Here is a 23531-nt window from a genome sequence, read left to right on the forward strand (position 1 = left end):
TTCTGTTCCATAAACCATTTAATAAATCTTCTTGTGGCAAAGAGCCGTAAGATTTAAACAACTGAAAAGACAGGCAGCTCTGTTCTCAGGCAGGAAGGCACAGCAGCTATTCTGTCCCCCCTCAGCATCTCTCTCATCCACCCTGGGACAAGGCTGGGATGGAGACTGGTGACATCAACTTCAGCACCTCCTGCCGGCTCCGTCCTCTCACAGCCACCACCCCAACTTCTCGTAATCCTGAGCCCAGTAATGTGGCACCACAATCCCTGCCACAAGGGATGCGCTTGAGCTCCTCCAGAGCTGCATCCTGGCCACATCTGCACTGGAATCACGTGGGCATTCAACAGATGCTGCGAAATCTTGGCAGTATGGCTTAATGGCAAAATTCCCATTGATTAAAGCAGAGTCAGAATATCGCGTATAATACTTTTACTTGGTCAGAATACCTCCTCTTCCTCCCGAGGCTTGTAAGAGCCATAAATAAAGTTAAAGCAATATAGTACTCAGCAATTTAAATAGAAGGCCTCCTCTGTTAAACGACCACCAAAAATAGTTGCTTAAGACGGGTTATACTGAATCATAAATGAGAGAAGGCTGCTTAGAATTTTTTTTTTAAAACCATCACTGCTTTTATTGGTTGTCAATGTTTTCCTGTTAGTCAATAAATGCATTTGATATAGGTGAGTTTCCAAAGTAAGCATGATGGGAGGGCTAGTTTAACATTCAAACTAATTTAAAAAGAAGTTACCTCAAGTTTCCCTTTGGGACATTTACAAAATATGCAGTTAATTTGTTGCACCTAATTTGTGTGTATGTACTGGGAGGTAATTAGTGCAGAAATTCAACCAATTTTACAATCTTTCTGTTCAGCTCAACAAATTACTGTTTTCAACACCTGTTTCTGGCAGTGACAATAGTTTTAGTACTTGCTTAATTTCCATAGACCAGAAGTACCCCATGTGGAGCAAAAGATACATTATATACATACGAACACACAGAATACCCATAGCTAGCATGAATACCACCACCGTGATATGTATCCAGTCACACAATATTCCCCTGCAGAATTAGGGAAAAAATGTGTATTCTAATATAAATTGTATTGCTGGCTTCAGGTATTGGACATCATTAAAGGTTTCAAGGCACTTGCCATAATAAGACTTATTTAAAAAGTTGTTTCTAACTTTGCCAAACTAACTGCTTGTTCTAAAATTTTACATGCTGGCTGTCTGCCCTGAAGCTGGGGTTTTTTTGGTTTTTTTTTTGTGTTTTGTTTTTAATTTCAGCCAACATCCTCCTCCAAGAAGGAGACCACAGAACATTTTGTTGGTTTGCCAAAATAGCATTCTGGCAGCCTTTACTCCAACTTGAGCACCCTGTGCTTTGGAGTAGGAATTTAAAATTTGTTCAGAGGTTGTGGGGGAGGAGAAATGAACGCCAGGAAGCCTAAGCTACAAGCCTTTGGGAGAAACATAAAAATAACAACGAAGTTTCCACATGCTTAACAGAGGCTTTATGATTTCAGAAGCTAAAAGCCTCAAAGAGCGTGTCTCACTGAGTATATTCTCTTTCCTCACAAGTCCCAACATTTATGTGTGCATATAATGTCTTCAGAAAACAACTGATGATGCTTCCTGCAAGCCCAGGGTCACGGGGAAGCCCAGGGCTACCGGCAAACACGTTCATAGCAAACGCTGCTACATGCTGGGGTGGACAGCAGAAGGAAGCATCTCTCAGCAGTCCTGCTGATGCCAGCCAGATCTCCAAGTCAAATACAGAGGACACAAACTTAACCAAGACTCTCCCACAGTTCCTTACCTCATCCATTATAAAACTTGGAAATGAACAAGGATCCTCCTGGCAAAAACATCCTTCTCTACATGACCTCAAATTAATTATGAGCGTAGGTCCATCCTTTGTATTATGCGAGGCAGGAATCCCATAGGAAAAATTGTTATAGTATGTGATACTGTTATCAAAGGTCAAAACAGACATCGGCAACTATAATTCCATGTTTCTGCATTTTCTAGCACTTGAGTGGTTGACTTTGCAATCTGAATAGTTTTTAGTGCAGGCAGTTTTGCGTCTAATTTCATGGAATGAATGCAAACCTGTAGACACAGTAGTTTTACCAAAAGAGAGACCAACAATTTTTTAAAAGTAAGATTTCTCCCAGTAGTCCTACGTTCATATAGAACATTCATGAGCCCCAAATCCCTGAATAACCTAGAATGTCAAACAGTTTTCAAGGAAAACTGAAAGGAGAACAGATCAACCAGTACTGTTTAATGACTTCGTATGATGTTACTAATGTGTTAAAATATAATGTCCAAGTTCTCAGAAGATTATTCACAGACTTGAGCTAATTCAAGCACACCATTTTGTTACCCAAATGTGCACATATATATATAAAAGGACCCTTCGTACAACCAAAATAGGAATGTAAACACGTAACTGACCATTAAGCCTAGAGCCTGCAAGTAAGTCTGAACGTGAGTAGTTCCAGCGAAATCAGCATGAGTATTTACATCCATAAAGCCAAGTATGTACCTGTACTTTTGCAAAACCATGGAGATGGAGAATGGTTACAGTAATACGAATGAAAATATACTACCACCTGCATTGTACAACAAGAGCTCTTGAAAAGCTTGGTTTTGCAAGCTAATCCGTAGAAAACCAAGCACATTAAAAAATCAGACCACTTAGTACAAGTTTTTGGTTAATTGTGTGTGTACAAGAGTGCATCAAAACAAGAAGCAAATAATCATACAACAAGTATTTACCAGCATAGATTTTTATTTCTTTTCAAAATAATGGGGTTTATTTAGATTTAAAATACTTCAGTAATTACGTAAAACAAATGTACACTTTGTTAGAACTTCTGGTAAGTGCTGTTCTTGAGTTCTGAAAATGTGTGACAGAATACAAGAAAATATAAAATTGGGTTAGCAAAATACAATAATGAAGCTTTACAAGAGGGACACACATTCTATGTTATTTTAACTAAGTCTATCAGGTAAACATGCTGTAACAGCTCTCCACTTCGAAACACGTGCCTATAAATTTAATCTGCAACCTGAATCCCAGGAAAAATTCACTACTGATCAACTCAAGGCTGGTAGGTCCAAGGAAAAAAACAATCCATCTCAAGCTGTGTTTCTTTATTGAACAAATCTTCCCTTTTTCCATAAAGTATTCATTTTAAACTTTAATAGATCACTATATATCATAAAATCACTATATAACATTCTCTTACTATTCAAGATTCACCTAAGTTTATAGCCATAATGTAAGTTATTTTATATGCAAACAGTTAAGTGTTTCATAAAAAAAATATTTATTTATTGCATCTAGAGGAAAAAAAAAAACTTTGACGGTTCTTAAAAAAAAAGAAAGAAGAAATCACCGTCTGGCTAATTGCCAAACAATCCTTTCTTCTGGCTTGCTTTTTCAAGAATTATGAAAAAACCCTGGAGTTCGCTGTGATCTAGACAACCAAAGATGATTAGTCTGTATGGGATCAGTATGCACAGTGTTTGATTAAACTCACATACTTCTCAAACGGGCTATCAGGATAAAAAAATGTGGTTTGTTATTGTGTCCATTTCCAAAGGACAGCTCACAAGTTTTCCTCCTCACGTAAAAACTGGAACACAGCTGAGAAGTCTTTTAGGGCATAGCCTTTTGCACACATCATCCTGTAGATCTGATGTGCCTGGGATCCCAAAGGAACTGGTGTCTTTGTGTTGGTGGCAGAAATCTGGGCCAAGCCAAGATCCTGTGGGGAGGGAGAAGAGGGAGGAATAGGGCAGAGAGGAAAAACGGAAGGAAAGAGAAAAGAGAAAAAGTCAGGGGAGAAACAACAAGGATATAAATAGCCAAGTACATATTATAGGTTATTTGACTTCCATTGTGAAGAGAACTCTACTGCCAATAAATACAATACTCCAGCCTTAAAATTTCCGTCCTGGAAGAAGGAAGCCTTGTTTAGTTTTTCATTTTTAAACAGTAACGGTTATTCAACAGAAAAACCCCAAACTTTGCAAGGCATGCGACCTCCTTCCGGAGAGGAGGAATTTTAAGATTCTTGATCACTACATAACCTGGCAGCAATACTCAGACTCTTTTCCCCCACTTTGTTATGTCATCTCCAAACCCCAAATTCCCCTGGCTATTCACTTAAGCATTTCACATAGGTTCTAATTGCATTGTTTTCTTGTTTGGGAAAGAGGACATCTTTCTTTCTAAAAACAGGTTAAAAATCAAGCAGGAGGGATTTGAATAACAACAAAATTGAAGCCACTTAGCCTACATATATTTACTGTAACGTGACCAGTTAATAGCAAAATGAGAGGCATAGGCCACTTTGTGAATATGAATGGTTTGCAGCCTAACTGGAAGGATGTATCAAAGAATCCCTTAGGGGACTGTCCTGGGTCTGCTACAAATCTTGAAGATAAAGGGATACAGAGAATAATTCTACTGCATTTTTAAGCACCAAATTTGGGGGAAAGAAGCAGGGGAGGTTGCAAAGAGGATGAATTTGGAACCTGTCCTCCAAGAGTCCTTGGTCAACTACAGCTATAATCTGAAATAAACAGGACAGAACTCAAAGGCAAGTACCAGGCACTATGACTAACCATAGTTAGCTAAAAATAGTCGGCTGCACGCATGCTGGACAGAAATGACAAGCTAGGCTGGAGGATGTCTTGAATTCTAAGCTGAATCAGACATGAAACCAATCAAAGGAAAAGCTAACAAGGACCTGGATACATAAACAGATCTCTTGTCTAAGTATGAAAGTAATGCTTGGACTTAAGGTTGCCTTTATAAGGTCTTGCTAGAGGAATCAATTTTGCGGTCCACGTTCCAAGAAAGTTGCAAAAGAACCTCTCAGGTGTTATGAGGAAGTGCCTGGATTTTCTGTCCATCCAGGAACATGGTGGTTCATAGAATTTGCTGTGTTTTTATTTTTTTTAAATAACAAATCTTTGATACAGAAGAACTGAGAGACTGTAGTACTGCTAAGAGCACCTTTGGCTTCTCAGGGATGACTTACAAGACAGGTCTTTACTTTCTATGTGTCTGGATTTGAATTAGCACAAGGAAATTCAAGATCTTACTCTACTCTCTAAATGTCACTTCAATCTGTAAATCGGCTCTATAAAGGTCATTCTGATACAAATCGGAATTATAGTTACTCTTCCTATTACCCTTGAATGACTTCAAGGTCTAGAAAAATTGGAAAAACATACTTATCAGATGTCACAGGATCCAAAATATTCTTCATCTGCATCTGGGCAGATCATTCCTTCTTGCCTAGCAATTCTGTTGAAAGACTAATGCCCCGATAAATCTAGGAACAGTTACTTTAACTTCACTTACAGTAAGATATTCCATCACATATTCCTAGCCTCTTCTAAACCCTCTTTCTGAAACCTGTTGCCATATTATCCATGTTACTCAACAAACCTTAAATCACATCATGAAAGAGTAGAACGGCAAAATCATCTAACACCTAGTGAAGATGCTTGGTTTTGGTAGTGGTGATCGTGATCTGTTTCTCTCTGAAGAGGCATTCACAGAGGCAATCCCTGAAAATTCTGAACAGACTGCTAGCACAAATACAATTTCATAAATCGTGTGTGTTCACTTTAATAATGAAAGTCTGGCTCCAAGATGGTTGTAACATCAGACAGCATCTCCATAATTAAGTGGACAAGGACTCCTTACTCCAAAGGGCAGGAAGGTTGTTTTGGTTCTTTAAACTCCGTTCTATAAATTAGAGCTTTGAAGGAAAAAAAATTACAAAATGTAAGTAAAGCTTATCTTTAGCTTAAGTTGTGAAGTATTTTGCATCTTTTCTCTTGAGGTTGGAGATTCCTTGAGTGAAAAATAGTACAAAACAGCTCTGAAAGAAATTTGCCCTTTGCTGACCCTTTTGGAAAAGTAAAAATCAGAGCATAGTTTATGGCTCCTCTCATACTCTTTGGAACTGACAACATCTTCCAGATGTCTCACTGTACCTACTATTCTAACCACTTTTTCCCAGCTTGGAATAGGGAAACAGATTCTCTTTCAGGACACAGTTGCCAACATATTTTAAAAAAAGCAAAAAAATGCTCACTTTGGAAACACCTGGTTCCTCGGACTCATTTTGCAGTTGATGTAAATGAAACTCTTCCATTCAGAATAAAACTCAAAGGCTGTCTTGACATGAGTCAAGAATAGTATGATATAAATCTAGCTCTTCTCAGGATTCAAAGAAGACATTTGATTAGCAACTGTGCTGCGAATGAAAGACTGAATTGCGAATGAAAAAGGCCTGCAATGCCTCAGACACAAAGACACTGAAGGGAAGTAAACCAGACTTCAAAAATGCAAAATCTTTAGAGCACTTTTCACATTAAGTTGACTAAATTCTAGGTTTCATTGTCAGATTTCAAGACTGAAGAGCTTTTCAGAGATGTCTGACAAAGTTTTCTGACCCAAACACTTAAAATAAGGATCCTTTGGCTTTGAGAAAGCCACTGGTGACAAAATACTTTTAAGAAAGCCTTTGACTTCTGCCACATCTGATATGTGAGCAGTAACCTGAAGTTTAGTAACTGTGTTTAGGGACTGTGTGTTACTGAGTCACTCTTAGATGTTTTCATTATGGAGTATTCTCTTCTCAACCTCAGGGTTGTACCTACCTCCTTCTCCTTTGAATATAGGTTTTCTTTTTTCTTAAGTGGCAAAAGCATGCTCTGTATTTCACAGAAAAAAAAGTCCCCAACTCAAACAATTCACAAACTGCTTAAGTCATATACCAGGATGAAAGGGATAGTAGCAAAAGCCTTTCCACAAACTAAAATGTCTTAAAAGAGGTCACCACTACGCCAAATAATACCTTGAATATGATCAGCTCTGTCTTGGTTACTTACTCATTCAAGTAATCTTCTGTCTATATAGAACAACAGCATTGTTCAAGAGGCATGAGAGGAATTTAGCATCTCTCCTTATTGAGGATTCCAGCCTAAAAAAGGCCATCTTCAGGCTGCCTGTCAGGCAGGGCTGGCAGGAGGGGCATAGTCAGAAGAGGTGAACAGCAATTACAAGCCTCTCTGAGGAACTCTCCTCTTAGTTATCACTGATGCTCTATAACCAAAAGCTGGCAGTTTCAACAAGCGCAAGCCAAGCTGCTATTCCTCCAATGAAAGGAAGATCTTTTAAGGCAGCTTCCAGAGGACATGAAGGTCCCTCTTAGAAGCAGACCAAAATTAAAGAAAAAAAAACCTTTACAGAGAAATTTTAAAGGAAGGGAAGGAAATATGCACCCCCATCCACTTTATATTATGAGGTTATTCTGGAGAAGAGTTATGAATCATAAGAACAGAGATTGCAGGGTGAAACAGGGTACAACAGGCAGAACAGATTCTGAACACAGCACACAAGATGGAAACAAGAGCTTTGACACTGTGCCAAAATCAAATTGCTTATCTCTAATCAACAGGCCTGGCAAACTCCAAACAATAACCTAACACATTTTATAGATCAATAATTTAAATAACATTTTATTGTCCCCTATCTTCAATGACACGAACATGACGTAAAAACTGCTGCTTTCCAGTATTTTAACACATCCCTCAAAAGAAATGAAAGCTCCAGGTTGTTCGTCCATAAACATAAAATGTAGCAGGCCAACCACTGGGGTTTTAAGCCATGCTGCATCAGCAAAATTTTTTGGTGCTACTACATGCAAAACAGTCTGGACCCACTCTGGACAGAATTTGGCTAATTCCTCTGAATATGCAAATACACCAATTGACATAAATGAACTGCAAAATGACAGGAACAGTATCACTTGGCAGGTATTACATACAGGAACTCCAGCACTGTGGAGGTTTGCATGGCAATATCTGAGTTTGATCACCAGCTCTGAGAATGTTGCTGTAGTTTTAAGCACTTAATTTCCACTGTACGTGGAATAGCTGAAAATGGCCAGAAAGCCTAACCAACTGGGAGCGCTCATAAACTGGTATTCCCAAAACCTGTCCTATATGAACTCAAATGCCTCCCTCAGGGCGGTATTGCCATGAAACTAATATTCAGTGTGACATTTCCTGCACTTACATGCTTAGATGACAGATCTCTTCCAGGGATGGTTTTATGATTTACTTTAGGCAATCAAATGCAGAAGTAGTTGAAGAGTCAGAGTTCTATAGCTCCTTCCTCCAATTGTGTGTCCTCATCAGTGGGATGCAGAGCCCTGACCTCCTTGCCTACTTTCCTCTGGCCTCTAAGAGCTTAGCTTTCCTGACCACAGAGTGACTCAGGGCAGTGCTTTTCCTAGAACAGCCAAGAGCATGGCAATAAGTGTACTCTCCTGGGATGGGATAGCTGTAGGTTACAACTTCCTCATGCTGAGATGGACCTAAAACCCAGATCTCCCACTTCATGGACAAAAAATTTAGATTACTAGGTTATTACTCATAAGAAGCACTACTTCTGCCACCAACAAAGACATTTCAGGAGAGCTCACAGAATGGTGTGGATACCTGCAGAATACCAGTCTGCTGGGGTGTGGGTTGAGACCTGTCTGTCTTCTGCATTCCAAATGCCCTTAGGCAGAAAGACAAGCACATAAGCAGTTGGCATAGCAAGCAAGGGGAGAGTGTATGTCCAGTAGCACAGTTTAAGGTATCTGGAATAGATTGGGCTCAAAATCTTAGATGCTTATGCCACTATTCACACCTAATTAGGTCACCTGGATTTCCCCAAATTGCTCTCTTGAGTTTAGGGTCCTAAATTCTAGTCAGCAAGAGGCATCTAAATGGCTTGCTGAACACTTGCCATACACACAAATCCATCAGGACTCCTGGATTAAGGCAGAATTTAAAAAGACAGCACATATAATCTCACTGAGTGGCTCAGAAGTAATAGTAGCTAGAAAGAGGCTGGAGGCTAAGGAAAAGCTGCCTACACAACTCATTAATTTAGAGCTACAGTAAGAGGCTGGATTCCACTCTGTTCATGCACGCATATTTCCCTATAATCATAATTTTTCACTGAGAAAAATGTTCGCTAGAAGCCCAGAGAGAAGCAACTGTACACAATTTACACGCAAGTATTATGTACCTTAGCCATGAGTGTTGTTCCAAAGCCACCTTGATAATTATTAGCAGATGGTACTCCTTCCATCACTCCAGGAACAGGGTTGTATGTGTCGCTTGACCAACAGCGACCTGAGCTCATATTTAGGATTTTGGCCAGCAGCTTTGGGTCAAGGCCTAATCTGTCAAAGGTCAAGGAAGAGAAGTGTTAATGTCAAAATGCACAAGACATGGGTGACTTGTTTTATATCTTAGGACCCTAGCGTCATTTCTCTCCCTTTATTATAAGTCATGAAAAATGACACAGTATTGATATTGGGGGTAGGGATGCTGTCTCTTAAATTAAAGAACATCAATTCACTGTTTAAGCAGCAGGTTTTCAGAGCTTTTTCTCCTTCTGCACTAAGTAAATCCCCTTCACCTAGCAATTTTGAAAGTGCAAGCAAAACAAAGAACTCTGAGAACAGCAGTTCCCTTGTATTTCAATTACTAAAACACATTCTCTGTTCTCCTGCCCACTAGGTCACATACTTGTTCTTCGTATCAAAATCATATTCTTTAAAGCAGAACAAAGCAAAAAGTTCACAAGCAAATGTGGCAGTGTGAAAGTACTTGTGCAATGGGTTTATATGTGCACACTCATGCATTTTTGATGTAAGCAAGACAATGGAAATGATGATCCTGCTCTAATAAGTGAACAAAACCACTACACTTTTCAAAAAATATTACTATGGTATATAACTGCACATTCTTTGTTTTTCTATTATTAAATCTTCATTATACACTCCTGCTTAGGTGGCAAGCCTGCCTCTCACTGTGACATATGTTATCTATTCGCAAACATACATTATAGTTCCGGGTCAACCGTTGATAAGGTTACTGATCCTGATAAAACAAAGCTTGTCCAAGTAGAAACGTCATTTGTTCTATCACAGAGCTGATGGCATAAACTGCTGCTCAACATGGACTCTGAAAGTACTTCAATACTATAGAAAATTAATCCTCCTATGGATTCACATTTATGCTGATATAAAGTTGTATGTGTAATTTTACATGAATTACATTTATATCAACAATGAGTGGCAGCATCTTATCTGCCCTGTACGCATTTACACTCATGACAAAGAAGAAAGCAAGGGAATTATCTCCAATAACAATCCAAGATGAGAAAAGGACATTTTAAAGGGGATATATGACAACGTACTTTGCCATGGACAAGCAAACATGTTAAAAATAAAATGCCTTTTCCACACAGTTCCAGCTGAGCTTTAACCTTCGTAGAAGTCAACACTCTACATTAGTTCTTACACCACAGCCTTCTTGCAGATCTCCATAGCCATGGGGATCCTAACACTGATTCCAGGCACTGTGCTGCTCAAGGTTTTAATGTGTAGGTAAGTAAAGCTCTTAACCAATCGAATAGTTGGTAAAATTTATGCCTATTATTTCAGTAGGCATTTCAGATTCGAAAAAATACATTTAAGACAGTGGGCCCTACAGCATGGTTCCTGTTCCCATAACAGCACGTTTCCTGCAGTTCTGCCCTCCTAATGCAAAGCAGAATCTCTTTCTGTGCTGCAAAGGTAGCTTTTTAGCATTACTGCTGTGCAGTCTTATTCATAACTTGCTGCAGCAGCCCCTGGAATTCAATGGAAAGTCCCCTGCTGGCCTGAATGGGATCAAGCTTTATTCTCCTCCCCATTTTTTTCCAATCCTCTGACTCAACTGAATTCTTTCAACTGCCATTCATGTAAAAAAAACGTATTTTCCAGCACTGATATGTTTTCACAGTATTTTAATTGTACTTTCACCTTGTATAGTGTGCATCAAAGTCTTCATGAAGAACCACTCCGAATAAAGGCTTTTATTGTTGTCATCTAAAAAAAATGCATTGGGAGCAGACAATGCCTGAGCTTTCCAATACACAGAGGTTGCTTTTTTGACCAAAACAAATCTCTTGGCTTGTTTGTTTCCTTATCTTTGTTACATCCAGATCAGTATTTTTAGCCGTGTAGTGCCTGCTTGTGCCGTATCTAGCTGCGTGCAGAGGCCCGTAATTACAGCTGTGAGTACACCGCAAGACAGAGAGCTTATTAGTTCAAAATGCATATAACCCTCCTGAAGAATGAATGCTCTTCTCACAGTGTTCCAACTACCTCTCTGTGAAAGTATACTTTAAAAGATATATGTGTATTATACAGATATGGAAAATATTGTCTGCACTAGATCTGGCATATTTTTGCTCTAGGAAAAGAAAAAGGAAGATAGCGTCAGTTTAAATCCCTGCTTCTTCAAACTTCGTTGCTCTTAAACACCATGCAGATTCTCTTCAGGAGACCTGAACCTATTTTTTTTTCTCCTTTGCAGCAAGTGTATCATTAATAAGAGCAAGTTAGAAGTGCTTTGCATTTCATCTTTCTGAGGATTCATCCACTGGTGCATATATAACTGACAGTTAAAATTAGACATATATTAAAATCAGTTACTGAAGAAGTCCTCTGTCTTCCACTGTGCCCAAAGCTTGTAATGGTCTGAAACCAGCTAGAATATACAGTAATTGTCATTCAGTGAGAGTCTATCCTAGAAAGTCATGCTTCAGTGGAGAAGACTGAGTTTCCATTTGAAATCAACAAATTAATCCAAGACAGGTATCTGAAAGGGCAAGTTTAATAGGAAGCAGCTACTGGGCTCTCAACCATGATAAAATGTTATTGCTGTTTCCCTGTAAATTGGCTGGGAACATATGATACTCTCTGCATAAGAGCTCCATTGCTGTTCAAGAGATATACTGCTCAAGCTATCAAAATGATGACAGTCTGCCAGTCCCCATAACAACTTGCCATTGGACGTGGCAAGAGCTTGTGCATGCGCGTGTGAATTTACAATTACCAAAATGTTCTTCTCCCTTATAAGCAGAAAAGAAGTCCATGTATTAACTGTACTTATAATAGAGCAAAAACAATTGCTTCCCTCAAATCAATGCTTCTTCAATAACATTGCTAATGAACTGAACAGCAGAAACTCAGCAACGGACACACATAACAAAAAAATGGTTGAAATAGGATCCCTTCAAGCCACTGATCAAACTCAAGTTTTGCTGAGCTTTGATAAAAGAATGTGCTGAAATTTTCATACATTCCTCCAAGAGTTTAGTCTGGAACAAACAGAAAAACTGAAATGGCATCTCACAAAAAAAGACATGTCCTGGTCTCATTTTAAGGTGTAACAACTGAAGTAGCTGAACTGTTGAGTTTCCCATCTCAAGGTGCTTTGGATAAATACCACATGAAGTTGCAAATATTCAAGCAGAAAAACTGGCTGCTCACGGCCTGGATGAGCATACGATCTGCTGGATCAAGCACTGGCTGGATGGACGGTCCCAAAGAGTGGTGGTCAATGGAGTTAAATCCAGCTGGCGGCTGGTCACAACTGGTGTCCCTCAGGGCTCAGTGTTGGGACCATTTCTGTTTAACATCTTTATTGATGATCTTGATAAGGACATAGAGTCTATTATCAGTAAGTTCGCAGATGACACCAAGTTAAGCAGGAGTGTTGATCTGCATGAGGATAGGGAGGCTCTACAGAGAGACCTGGATAGATTGGATCAATGGGCCAATGCTAACGGTATGAGCTTCAACAAGGCCTAGTGCCAGCTCCTGCACTTGGGCCACAACAACCCCATGCATCGCTACAGGTTTGGGGAAGTGTGGCTGGAGAGCTGCCCGGCAGAAAAGGACCTGGGGGTTCTAACTGACAAGTGGCTGAACATGAGCCAGCAGTGTGCCCAGGTGGCCAAGAAAGTCAATGGCATCCTGGCTTGTATTAGAAATAGCAGAAGTAGGGAGGTGATTGTCCCCCTGTACTCAACACTGGTGAGGCCACACCTTGAGTATTGTGTCCAGTTCTGGGCACTTCAATATGAGAGAGATATCAAGGTGCTGGAGCGAGTGCAGAGGAGGGCAACGAAGCTGGTGAAGGGCCTGGAGAATAAATCTTATGAGGAGCGATTGAAGAAGCTGGGACTGTTTAGTTTGAGGAAGAGGAGGCTGAGGGGAGACCTCATCACTCTCTACAACTACTTGAAAGGACATTGTAGAGAGGCTGGTGCTGGTCTCTTCTCACAGGTAATTAGTGATAGAACAAGAGGGAATGGCTTCAAGCTGCAGCAGGGTAGGTTTAGGCTGGACGTTAGGAAAAAATTCTTCACAGAAAGAGTGGTCAGACACTGGAATAGGCTGCCCAGGGAGGTGGTGGAGTCACCATCCCTGAACGTGTTTAAGAGTAGTTTAGATGTGGTGTTAGGGGATATGGTGTAGGGGAGAACTTTGTAGAGTGGAGTTGATGGTTGGACTCGATGATCCCAAGGGTCTTTTCCAACCTAAATGATTCTATGATTCTATGATTAGGACTCTTGTAACATAGCTAAAAATGACTTTGCTATTGGTGTTTTCAACAAAGTAAATGCTTTCAAATATCATTAATAACCTCCACAAGACTTTACTCTAGCCCCATGCTGAAAACAGCAGAGCCACAGTGCTCTTGGAGGAATTCTTTTTCAGGGCACTCTTTCTAAAATTTGCAGTAGGGATGTGCCCAGGGCTAATCATCCCTCAGCCTGCGGCACATATTCCTCTCTACACTGCTGATTCCCCTTCCTGCTCATGTCTTCCATCTACAGCCCAGGAATGCTCACAGAAACCAGATCTAGAGGCTGAAACTACGTTTAGACTCAGCCTCAGAGGAAAAAAGTTCTTTTACCGTCTTTCCACTTTATATATCTAAAAAAGCAAGCAGGCACAAATCCATATACAGTAAAACTGCTTGTGAAAGAGCTGTATTTGCAGCTTTTGACCTATATCTGGGTGCTACCACACTCCCTCCTTGTAGAGACGACTTCCTCTACTGTTGGAAGCACAAAAGTGATTTTGCAGTGAGGTTATTGCCACAGAGCCCTTATTGCTCTCCTAATGCCTTACAGCCCAGGCATATTAAGAAACCTTGTCCTATCTTGTGTCACCACATAAGCCCTTCCCCAAGTCTGGGCAGGTAGTTTCTGAAGGGACCACAAACCACACAAGTTGCACTATCATGCTACAAAAAAAGAAAATGCAAATGAAAATGTGAATTCACATCCAGAATGTCTGCCACACCTCCTAACTTTCAGTAGCAACATTCCTAAAGCATCAGGAAATTAATGGAAAAACAAAAGAAAGCAAGCATTTCAGTGGTCAGAATTCAGGATGGAATTTTTTTAAAAATTAGTTACGCAATCTAAACCAAATCACTTCCAGTGAAAATGGACATCTTCATTAGTAAATGAAGATGATTAGTAAATGAAGATGATGTTAGAGTAAAGTAGAAAAGTAAGTGTAATACCAATGCAGAAATTACATAGCAATATTGCCAGTTTTTCTGGGAGTTTATTGTGGAATTTTTGCTCAGTAATGTCAGTTTTCCTTCCTCCTCACCACACCCTATTTGCTACTTATGTTGAAGTCTGGAAAAATTATATAATTTCAAATATAAAATAAATAAAACAATAGCGGATGTCATTTAAAAATCTGAAATTAATAAAACCGTAACTCACTGCTTCAGAAAATGAAAATTTAGGCTGCATGGTTTATGAAAACATTAGAGAAGAAGTGGTTTATTAATAGAATTAATATCACACTGTTTTGAAGACTCAAGCTCAGAGCATATATTGGTTTCTGGAAGGTGATGTAATAGGACTCTAGTTAAATCTAGTTCAGTCAGCAATATTTTGAATAATTAATTATCCAAAGTCCCTAAAACTCAAGATTTAAATGATGTAGTAGAAATACACAATGTATGACATGAAGATATTTTATATTCTATCTAAAAGTTAAGAACATGTCTAAGCTCCACAATTCCCATTATGAATTTTTTAGATATCCAGTGTCCTTTACCATTATTAGGTCAGAGTCAGATTTTCTTCACCAGATATGCATTAATCTAATAAATCAAGTTCAGCTTCCTACACTCTCCAGACTAGGCAGCCACACTAGCCTTTGAGTCTTAGTCTTAAAAAAAAAATCCAATAAATTTATTGATATAGGAAAACTTCTAATAATAAGAATTACAACTGTTAACTTGTACATTAGAAATCTGTACCCACCAAAAGTGGAAAGCTCTTATTCTAGTTATAAGCAGAAGTAATCTTCTCCAGGATTTAAAACACAGCACATTAAAATCAATGCAAGGGTTCTGAAATACTTCATAAGGCTTTAAATTACAGCCTCTGTCTTAAACCTCATGCAGTTTTGGACTAATTGAGATTCTGCTCTTCATATAATTCAGGTTACAATCAGCAGGATTCTTCTACAACAAGCAGAGTTCCTTTTTGATTACCGTCATTGTAGGGTAGGAAGGTTTGTGTATTGCCACCTTCACACTAGATTTTTGCTTATAAGTGCTGAATACAAATTTGGCCAAAATTTGAACTGGAAACGGATAAAATGAAAAATGAAAATTCTAAACACCTTCAAGCTACAGCGGCTGCAGACCTCAATTCATTCTGCACAGGGCTTACATGCCTGGAATATCTGTCTTCCGAACCTCTTGATTTTATTTTATTGTCAATTTTAACTCTAATCATTCTTACAAATGTAGATAAAAACATAATGAAAAATCAGTTGCATATGTTTTATTCAGCAAACCATGACTCAAAATAGAACCTGATGAAAGCTTTACACTACAGTGGATTACAATAGTTGTTTACAATACTACTGTTTTTATTATGGCTTGATGCAGACATGCTTCAGTATCTTACAGACTCTCAATTTTAAAATGTAAATGGTACAGGATATTGATAAACCAATTAGCACTGATGCAAAGCAAATTCCTCTTTTATCTCAATTACAACATGACAACTTAATAGGTCAAGATAGTCTAACATCTGAGACAAGGGCAATTCAATAAAACAACTGCATCTTGATATGGTAATTAAGAGGAAATGTGAATCCATTACATTGCCTCGTGTTTGTGCGCACATGTAGGCATTCTTTTTTATTTATTTAAATGTTTGATGCCCTCTTGCTGTTTTTATATTGTATCAAATCCACATGAGCACATGGTATAAAGCCCAGTTGATAAGCATCTACAATATTTGTAGTTTTAGCAGGCCGATTTTCAGGATGCAACTATGCAGATAAATAATCCATGAATTTTGTTTGAATATACTACCACTTATAAGTCAGGTGCATCACCTGATAGAAAAGAAATAGTACCCTTAGCATTGACAAGAGTGTAGTGGAGCATACTGCAGCTTTTTGACAAAGTAGGAGTTTTGGCAATCGGGACAAACTGCAGTAGTAAAGTCAAACAGGAAGGCAGATTTCTTTTTTATGCTTTGATCTTAATTTGATATACATACTGTACTAGAAGTTTTACTTCACAATATATTTTGGAACAATTTAACAAAGTAAACAAAGCCAAAAAGAGTCATACAGGAGTATAATACTCTGAATACACTGTATATTAGCTTAGAATACAAACAGTTACCTCTATATAACCTCTGCATGTTTATAATGCAAGACAAACGTTATTGTACATCGTACTACACCAGAACAAATAAACTCTTAACTTCAGATGCAGAATGCAACAACCTGTAGAGCCAATACAAGAGAATATTCCTGTTCTGAAGAGTCTTACTTTAGTTTAATAATCCCTTTCGCATTTATAAGAGAATTTCTGGCTTTATCTATGGTTTATCTATGCTATCTAACCATTGTCCCAGCAAAAGTCAACCGTAAAACACGAAAACTGTTAACACACAAAAAATGCTTTAATCCAATACAAAAATCAAACAAACCTGATTCCAAGATTCATCGCCTCAGCAGTTCCAATCATACTGATGGCCAAGAGCATGTTGTTGCAGATCTTTGCAGCCTGAAAGTAAGTTAAATCGTCAATTAGTTTCTGCATTTTCATAGAGCTATCGTGTATGAATCTTCTTTAACCAGCTCCCGGACAGTATGATCAAATATGTTCTGACAGCTCTCTTCTAAAGGTAGCACCAGTAAGCACAGACCTACAACAGTATAAAGTCAATGAGAACTGTCCTATGGTTCCTTCAGAGATTAGGAAATACTTTTGTTCTTAGTACAGTAGCTCAGTTAGTATATATGGCATATAGGGGCTCTTTGTCCTTCAGAACATAAATTTAGAAGAAAAATTAAAAACCTGTGTTCTCTAAGAAGTATAATCTCAACAAGCCAATATGGAGAAGCACCAAGTCAGATGTTGTGGTGTCTCCAGCTATATAATGTGCTGGAGAAGAATGCCATGAGATTATTTTCTAAACATATTGTTGAAGACGAGTAAACAAGCAAACAAGTACGAAGGTACACAATCATGCACTTAGTTCTGGAATAAAAGAGTAGGTATCATTAAAGAAAAACAAAGCAACAAAAATAAAAGACTGAGATAACTAGTAACCCCTCAGGAGGCATTACCTGTCCGGTTCCAACCTCTCCACAGTAGACCACATTAGAACCCATGCATGTCAGCAACTCTTTTGCAGCATCAAATTCTTGTTCCACTCCACCAACCATAAAAGTAAGGTTTCCAGCTCGAGCAGCTCCAACACCTGAATCAAGTCAACGTTGTATTCAATATCACTATCTTAAAAAAAACCTTAAATACTTTATCTTATCAGTAAGGGTCTGATGATGTAAAATTTATGTGCTTAATACTTCACTTATGATGAACCTCTCTAAGTCTATGTAAAGTAAGTCTGTAGTCCCAGTACTTACCAGATCAGAGATCTTTATTCTCAAACATTTGATGAAGATAAAGCCACCTTATCTTTCAGGCATACTGGCGGCTAAACAATTCGCAAGACTTACAGAAAACCAGCAACGTCACTCTTTATAGTTCCATATGAAGAAACAATCAACCCTTCCTGCAACTTCGCACCCCACAAAATTCACTGTATCTGAATTACTAAATAAAATTTGTTTTATCAAACTACTCATTGCATATGACTATTGACAAACTATTGCTCAAAGTTAACTCTGCTTTTATCAGCTTTTCCAAACCTAGGCTAATTTTTATCAATGCTTCCTGATTTTCATGTAATTGGACATCTAAAAGACACAGGCATATAAAATCAAACCTTCTGAATCTCCACAGTTTATTATGTTTCTAGTCTGAAGCAAAATTCTACTTAATTTGAGAAACGCTGGGTTAGTTTCCTACACATAAACGTAACAAATATACAATTATGTAAAGAACTACGTAAAAAGAAATACAAAAATGATTCACACACATACACAAACACACTATTCCCAGTTTTATTCCCGTAAGTCTGTCCTGTCTTTAACACAGGTCAGTAAGCACACACCATAGTTCTTTGATTATACAGTTTCTAAACACAAATCCAGCAATTTTTTCATGTGATATTTATCACCTCCATGAAATATTCTATTCTAAAAGAAGCCCAATTCTAATATGAATTACTCATCCATCCTTAATCTCCTCATCCCCAGCATTTAATACGTAGAACTGCTAAGAAAATTTGGCCCAAACTGATGAATATATGAGCGTCCTCACTATTTTTCACTTACACAAGAAGCACAGCCAATATACATTTTCTGTGTTATGCATCAAACTTTGGCCTGTTAGGATGTACATCTGCAGATAACAATCTACTTTGAAATTAAACGTGCTCAACTAGGTACAGCGTTCTCACAAACAGAATATCCAAGTGAAACAGTTTATTCTTCTTCCACATGGTAGACCATTTTGTTTCTACAGTAAGTCAGGTTGCTCTCCAGCTATGATTCACAGTTCTTTGTCACGAATTAGCTACCATAATAAACATTAATAAATGTTTTTATTGAAATAGTTTCCAGAGGGTAACTGGAACTGCCTTCACTGAGCTAGATGTTGTATAGCGACAAATGAAAATGCACTCTTAAAAAGCTTATCAGTTGAAGATAGAGCTTCTATTTAAAAACAAACAAACAAACAAACAACAACAATCAAATAAAACCCCCAATCTAACCTCAAATAGCAAAAATGTTATTCTGTTAGAAGTATATCCCATTTAAACGGGACATTTCTGCTTTCCTTGTTCCCCATTAATAAATGAAATTATGCAATAAAGAACAATAGAAAGAGAAAACAAATAAGGCCATAATGAACCCATCATGGCAACCAAGTTTGTGCACAAAAAGTTCTGCTAAAGTGGGCAACCGTAGCAGGCTAATCAGAGCTTTTCTCAACTTAAAGCCTCAAGTCCACTTAAGTGCTGTGTCACAGGTAAAGAATGAAGTGGTCACTATAGGACTTCCTTTCCGACATCAAGGACAGCTACACTGCAGCTCCCCACGCTGAAGAATTTGAAGAATTTTTGTTTGCTTTCTCATAAAAATTTCAATCGATGCACTGTCTCTGTGTGACTGTCTATAAAGGCCACTTTCTTTATCTGTCAAGTTTTTACTTCCCCCATCCTGCCTTCGAACACGCACCATCTTTTGAAGTCACTGGGGAATTTCAGACACATTTGACAGATCAAGGTCTCAAAAATTAAATACCTACCAATTATATAAAAATAGGCAACAGAGGAAAGGGGCTCCCACTGATGAAGTGGTTGATCAACCTATATTACAACCTAGAATCACAGACTCACAGGACTGTTGGGGTTGGAGGGACCTCTCAAGAACATGTAGTTCAACCCCCCTGCTTGAGCAGTGTCAGCTGGAGCAGCTTGCCCAGGACTGTGACCAGTCGGCTTTTGAATATCTCCAAGGATGGAGACTCCACAGCCAACATCTTCCGGTATTTGACTGCCTTCACAGTAAAAAAGTGCTATCTTGTGTTTCAGATGGAATTTAATGTGTTTTAATTTGTACCAATTGCCTCCTGTCCTGTCACTGGGCATTACTGGGAAGAGTCTGGCTCCCTCTTCTTCATTCTCTTTCATTACGTTTTCATACACATTGATAAGATCTTCCCTAGGCCTTCTCTTTGTGCTGAACAGTCTCAGGTCTTGGTCTATCTTCATGGAAGACGCTCCAGACCTCTCATCATCTTTGTGGCCCTTAGCTGGACTCACGCATATCTTTCTTGCACTGGTGAGCCCATAACTGGAGCATTCATAAGAACTCAGTCAGTCTATTTATACAACACTGCAGCTCCTAGAACAACACTGTTAAGGTACTGAAATGCCTGCAGTGGCAAAGATCTGCCTGCTCAGGTTGAGAGACACCATATTTGCAGCTAATCCTTAATCTCACTTGAATGACACATCCCCAAGCAACTCACAGGAACTGGGCTAAGAGTAAAGCCTAGATTTAGAGAGCTAACAGAGCTAACACAAACTGGTCATTGTCATCTTGTTGGCTACCAGTTTACTATGTACACGACCGCAAAGATTGCTACATTAATAAACACAATGATTTTCATTCCATTCCTCTAGCTATTTTTATTCAAACCACATAATGGCCTTTACCACTAATCCTGTGATCTGACCTGCAGCAAATTAAGTAGACAATTTAAGTCAAAGCTTACAAACAAAATCCAGTACTATCCATCATAGGTCAATAGCCTTGTATCTAGATTACAGACTGCTAAATAGCTTCAGAGAGTCATTTATTAGAGCAAAATTAATGCTGACAATAGTTTTCAGCTGGTTAATCTTCTGACAGCTGCACTCTCTCACTTGTTCAAACACTTACATTTCAAGTAGAAAAAATAAATTAGTTAAGTAGAAAAAAAGAGCAATTTCTTGTATAAAGCAGAAGGCTTGGAAAATTCTCTTTTTAAAAACAAAAACCTGTTTACTTCATGGTAAATTTTATCATCTAGGGTCCTTGCCAACTATCAGCTATTTTATCAGAATTAAACAAGCAACGCAGCAAATCTATAATACTAGCAATTTAAAAAAAAATAAATTGGCAGGGAGCCTAGGAGTAAAAGAACTGTAACTTCAGATAAAAATAGAAAAAAAAATCATTAGCCAAGAATGCACAGCTTTATTTCACAATCACAGATGCCATACCAACAACACACACCAGTAAAGTATTATCAGCTTCTAACAATACAAAAGAGAGAAAGGGAGAAAGCAGAGCAGCTAATATAATTTTAAAAAGCTAATGATTATTTTTCATCTTTTGAATTTTTTAAAGATCTCTTACCACCAGTGCTTTATGTACCACTGCTGATTAGGGTCAAAAGTCCTTCAGAATCTATTTGTTCTTTCTAAAATCCAAAAAGCCTCTTCTCATCCTCAGGGAATGGTTTTCTGAGAAACTGTGTTTGTGATTAGCATGTGTAAGATTTCCTCCTCTGCAAAGCAAGAATGCTGGAGCCCATGGCTGCAGTCCTACACTCGGCGTCTCTAGGATGATCTGCCCACACCTGTGTGCAGAATCCTTCAAGGAGGTCACAACAGCAGATCCCACAGAGTAGCAGCTCAACACCAAGTCAGTAGGTCGTAACACCATCAGAGTTTTTCCCAGAGATATAAACTGACAGGAACAGGTCTGCAGATAAATGTGCTAAGAGATCTAGCTAGTGAAGGAGCATGCAAAAAAAATAATCTGGGAAAAAGCATGGTGAGAAGTTATAGAGTAGCACTGCAGTACGGCATACCCACTTGGAGATAGGTTTCCCACTCAGGTACTAGAAAGTTTTGGACCAAGATCTGAAAAATTATTTTCTTTTACCAGAAGAGGTACATAAAGAACTGCGCTTCAAAGCATCCTCTTGCATCTGGCTGAGTTACTTGTGGGGCAAGGATTAGTTGAACCCACATGCTTCTCACTTTGTTTGCCAATGGATTGCTCAGTGAACCTGATGCAGAGCAACCCAATTTCAAAATTCTAGATGAAAATGTGAATGGAGGATTAGGAGGCCTCATACGACAACAGCAACTGGTCGCAGCAATCCTGGGAAAGTTTGGAGATGAGGTCAAGTTCTAACCTCCAGTCCAGGCAACCTAGTTCAGTAGCCACCTTGCCCTTCCATATTCACTTTTCATTCCTTATTACAACACCATCTTACAAATTGGAAAAAGTCTTGTAATTTTCCACTGCTGTTTCCAGTTAAAAAAAAAAAGAAAAAAGTCTTACCTCTATAGCTACATCAATAAAAGCAGTGTGGTTTATTTATTTTTGTTGTTTTAGTTTGTTTATTAAGAATACTATTTGCCAGAAAAAAGATGTTCATGTGAAGATGTTACATGAGAGTATCTGCTTTTGGTTTCAGTTTTATTACTTTGCCATAAGAAGTGCAGAGTGCAGATAAGTTAAAAAGAAGTGATATTATAAGGCTATGTCTTACAGTACCATCACAGTGGTGATGCTGAAAACAGTTACATTGCCGAAAACAGAGCACCCAAGCATATCCCTGTGTCAAAATATTTAAAGCACTTGTTGGGTTGCACCTGCAGATAAAAAAAAATCGTTGCTGACAAAGCTGAGAAGAAAAACTGCAACATTGTGAATATAAGCTTCTTCAGAGACTCCAAAGGACAAGCTGGAGATGAGGGCTACATCATCAAGAAGCTTAGGCAAAACCCCATCTATTTTGTCATTTTTCTATTCAACATGCTGTCTATTGTGCAATTTTAACAAATAATTTTGTGTTCTAAACTGGATAAAAAATAAACAAGAAAAACAGTGCTAGAGTTTTAATCCTCCCCCGTTTCACAATGTTGCACCCTCAAGCCTAAGAGTTGAGGCTTTGCCTGTTAGGCTTTGGGAAGTGCAAGGGCATACTGGTCCTTTATTCCGATGTTTTTGCAAAAATGCAGCTTAAGCGACTGTAGTTACCTCAAACAAGCAGTTTCTTGTCGTGTTTGCTCTGTTTCAGATAGGTTGAACTCGAGAGCCTGCATCTGTGTATCCTGTGCGTGTGTGTGCGCATTTTTAAGGACTAAGCAGTTCTTTTAAAGTACCTGCCAGCTCACATGAAATACTTTGTCTTTTGCAACTCACAAAAAGTTAAATCAAGATACACAAGGAAAGATTAACTGAAAAGGTTACTATTGTTTTGCTGCATATATAAATCCAAATCCAATTAAAAGGCATGTATGGGCAAAATCAGCTACAAATCCCTACTGAAAATAAAAGCAGGATATTTAAAATTATACTACAAATTTAAAATAACCACAAGGAGACGAGTTATTTTCTTAAATTTAAATAGGGTATCATTTTTTTCTACTTCCTTCACAGACAACTCTGCCATCCTCATTCTATTTCCAGGGAAGAAGTAAACGGAACAGTCTCAGAAAAAGACCCCCACAACACCCCACCACTCAAAGGGCTTGTGTTTCTCCCTATTACAAAAATCAGCATCAAAGGCAGACCTATGAAGCTATTCTGCTGCCTATAACTAAAACCCAGTAAATCACTTAATTTGCTCAAAAGAACTTAAATGTTTTAACCAGTCTGCCATCAGCGGAGATAA

The 23531-nt window shown here is 38.5% G+C and overlaps 1 protein-coding gene across 1 annotated transcript in view; it reads right to left on the bottom strand.

Moving 5' to 3' along the window:
- Positions 1–2784: 2784 nt before the first annotated feature.
- Positions 2785–23531, bottom strand: part of HIBADH (3-hydroxyisobutyrate dehydrogenase) — an 85821-nt gene continuing 65074 nt past the window's right edge. Inside the window, exons 5-8 of the mRNA XM_063325082.1 lie at positions 17570–17703; positions 16927–17003; positions 9121–9277; positions 2785–3778 (exon numbers count right to left, since the gene is read on the bottom strand). Of these exons, the coding sequence (XP_063181152.1) occupies positions 3620–3778; positions 9121–9277; positions 16927–17003; positions 17570–17703 (527 nt within the window). The 3' untranslated portion in view covers positions 2785–3619. The remainder of the gene's footprint in view (positions 3779–9120; positions 9278–16926; positions 17004–17569; positions 17704–23531) is intronic.

Source organism: Chroicocephalus ridibundus, chromosome 2, assembly GCF_963924245.1.
Source record: "Chroicocephalus ridibundus chromosome 2, bChrRid1.1, whole genome shotgun sequence".
In the NCBI taxonomy this organism is placed as follows: domain Eukaryota; kingdom Metazoa; phylum Chordata; class Aves; order Charadriiformes; family Laridae; genus Chroicocephalus; species Chroicocephalus ridibundus.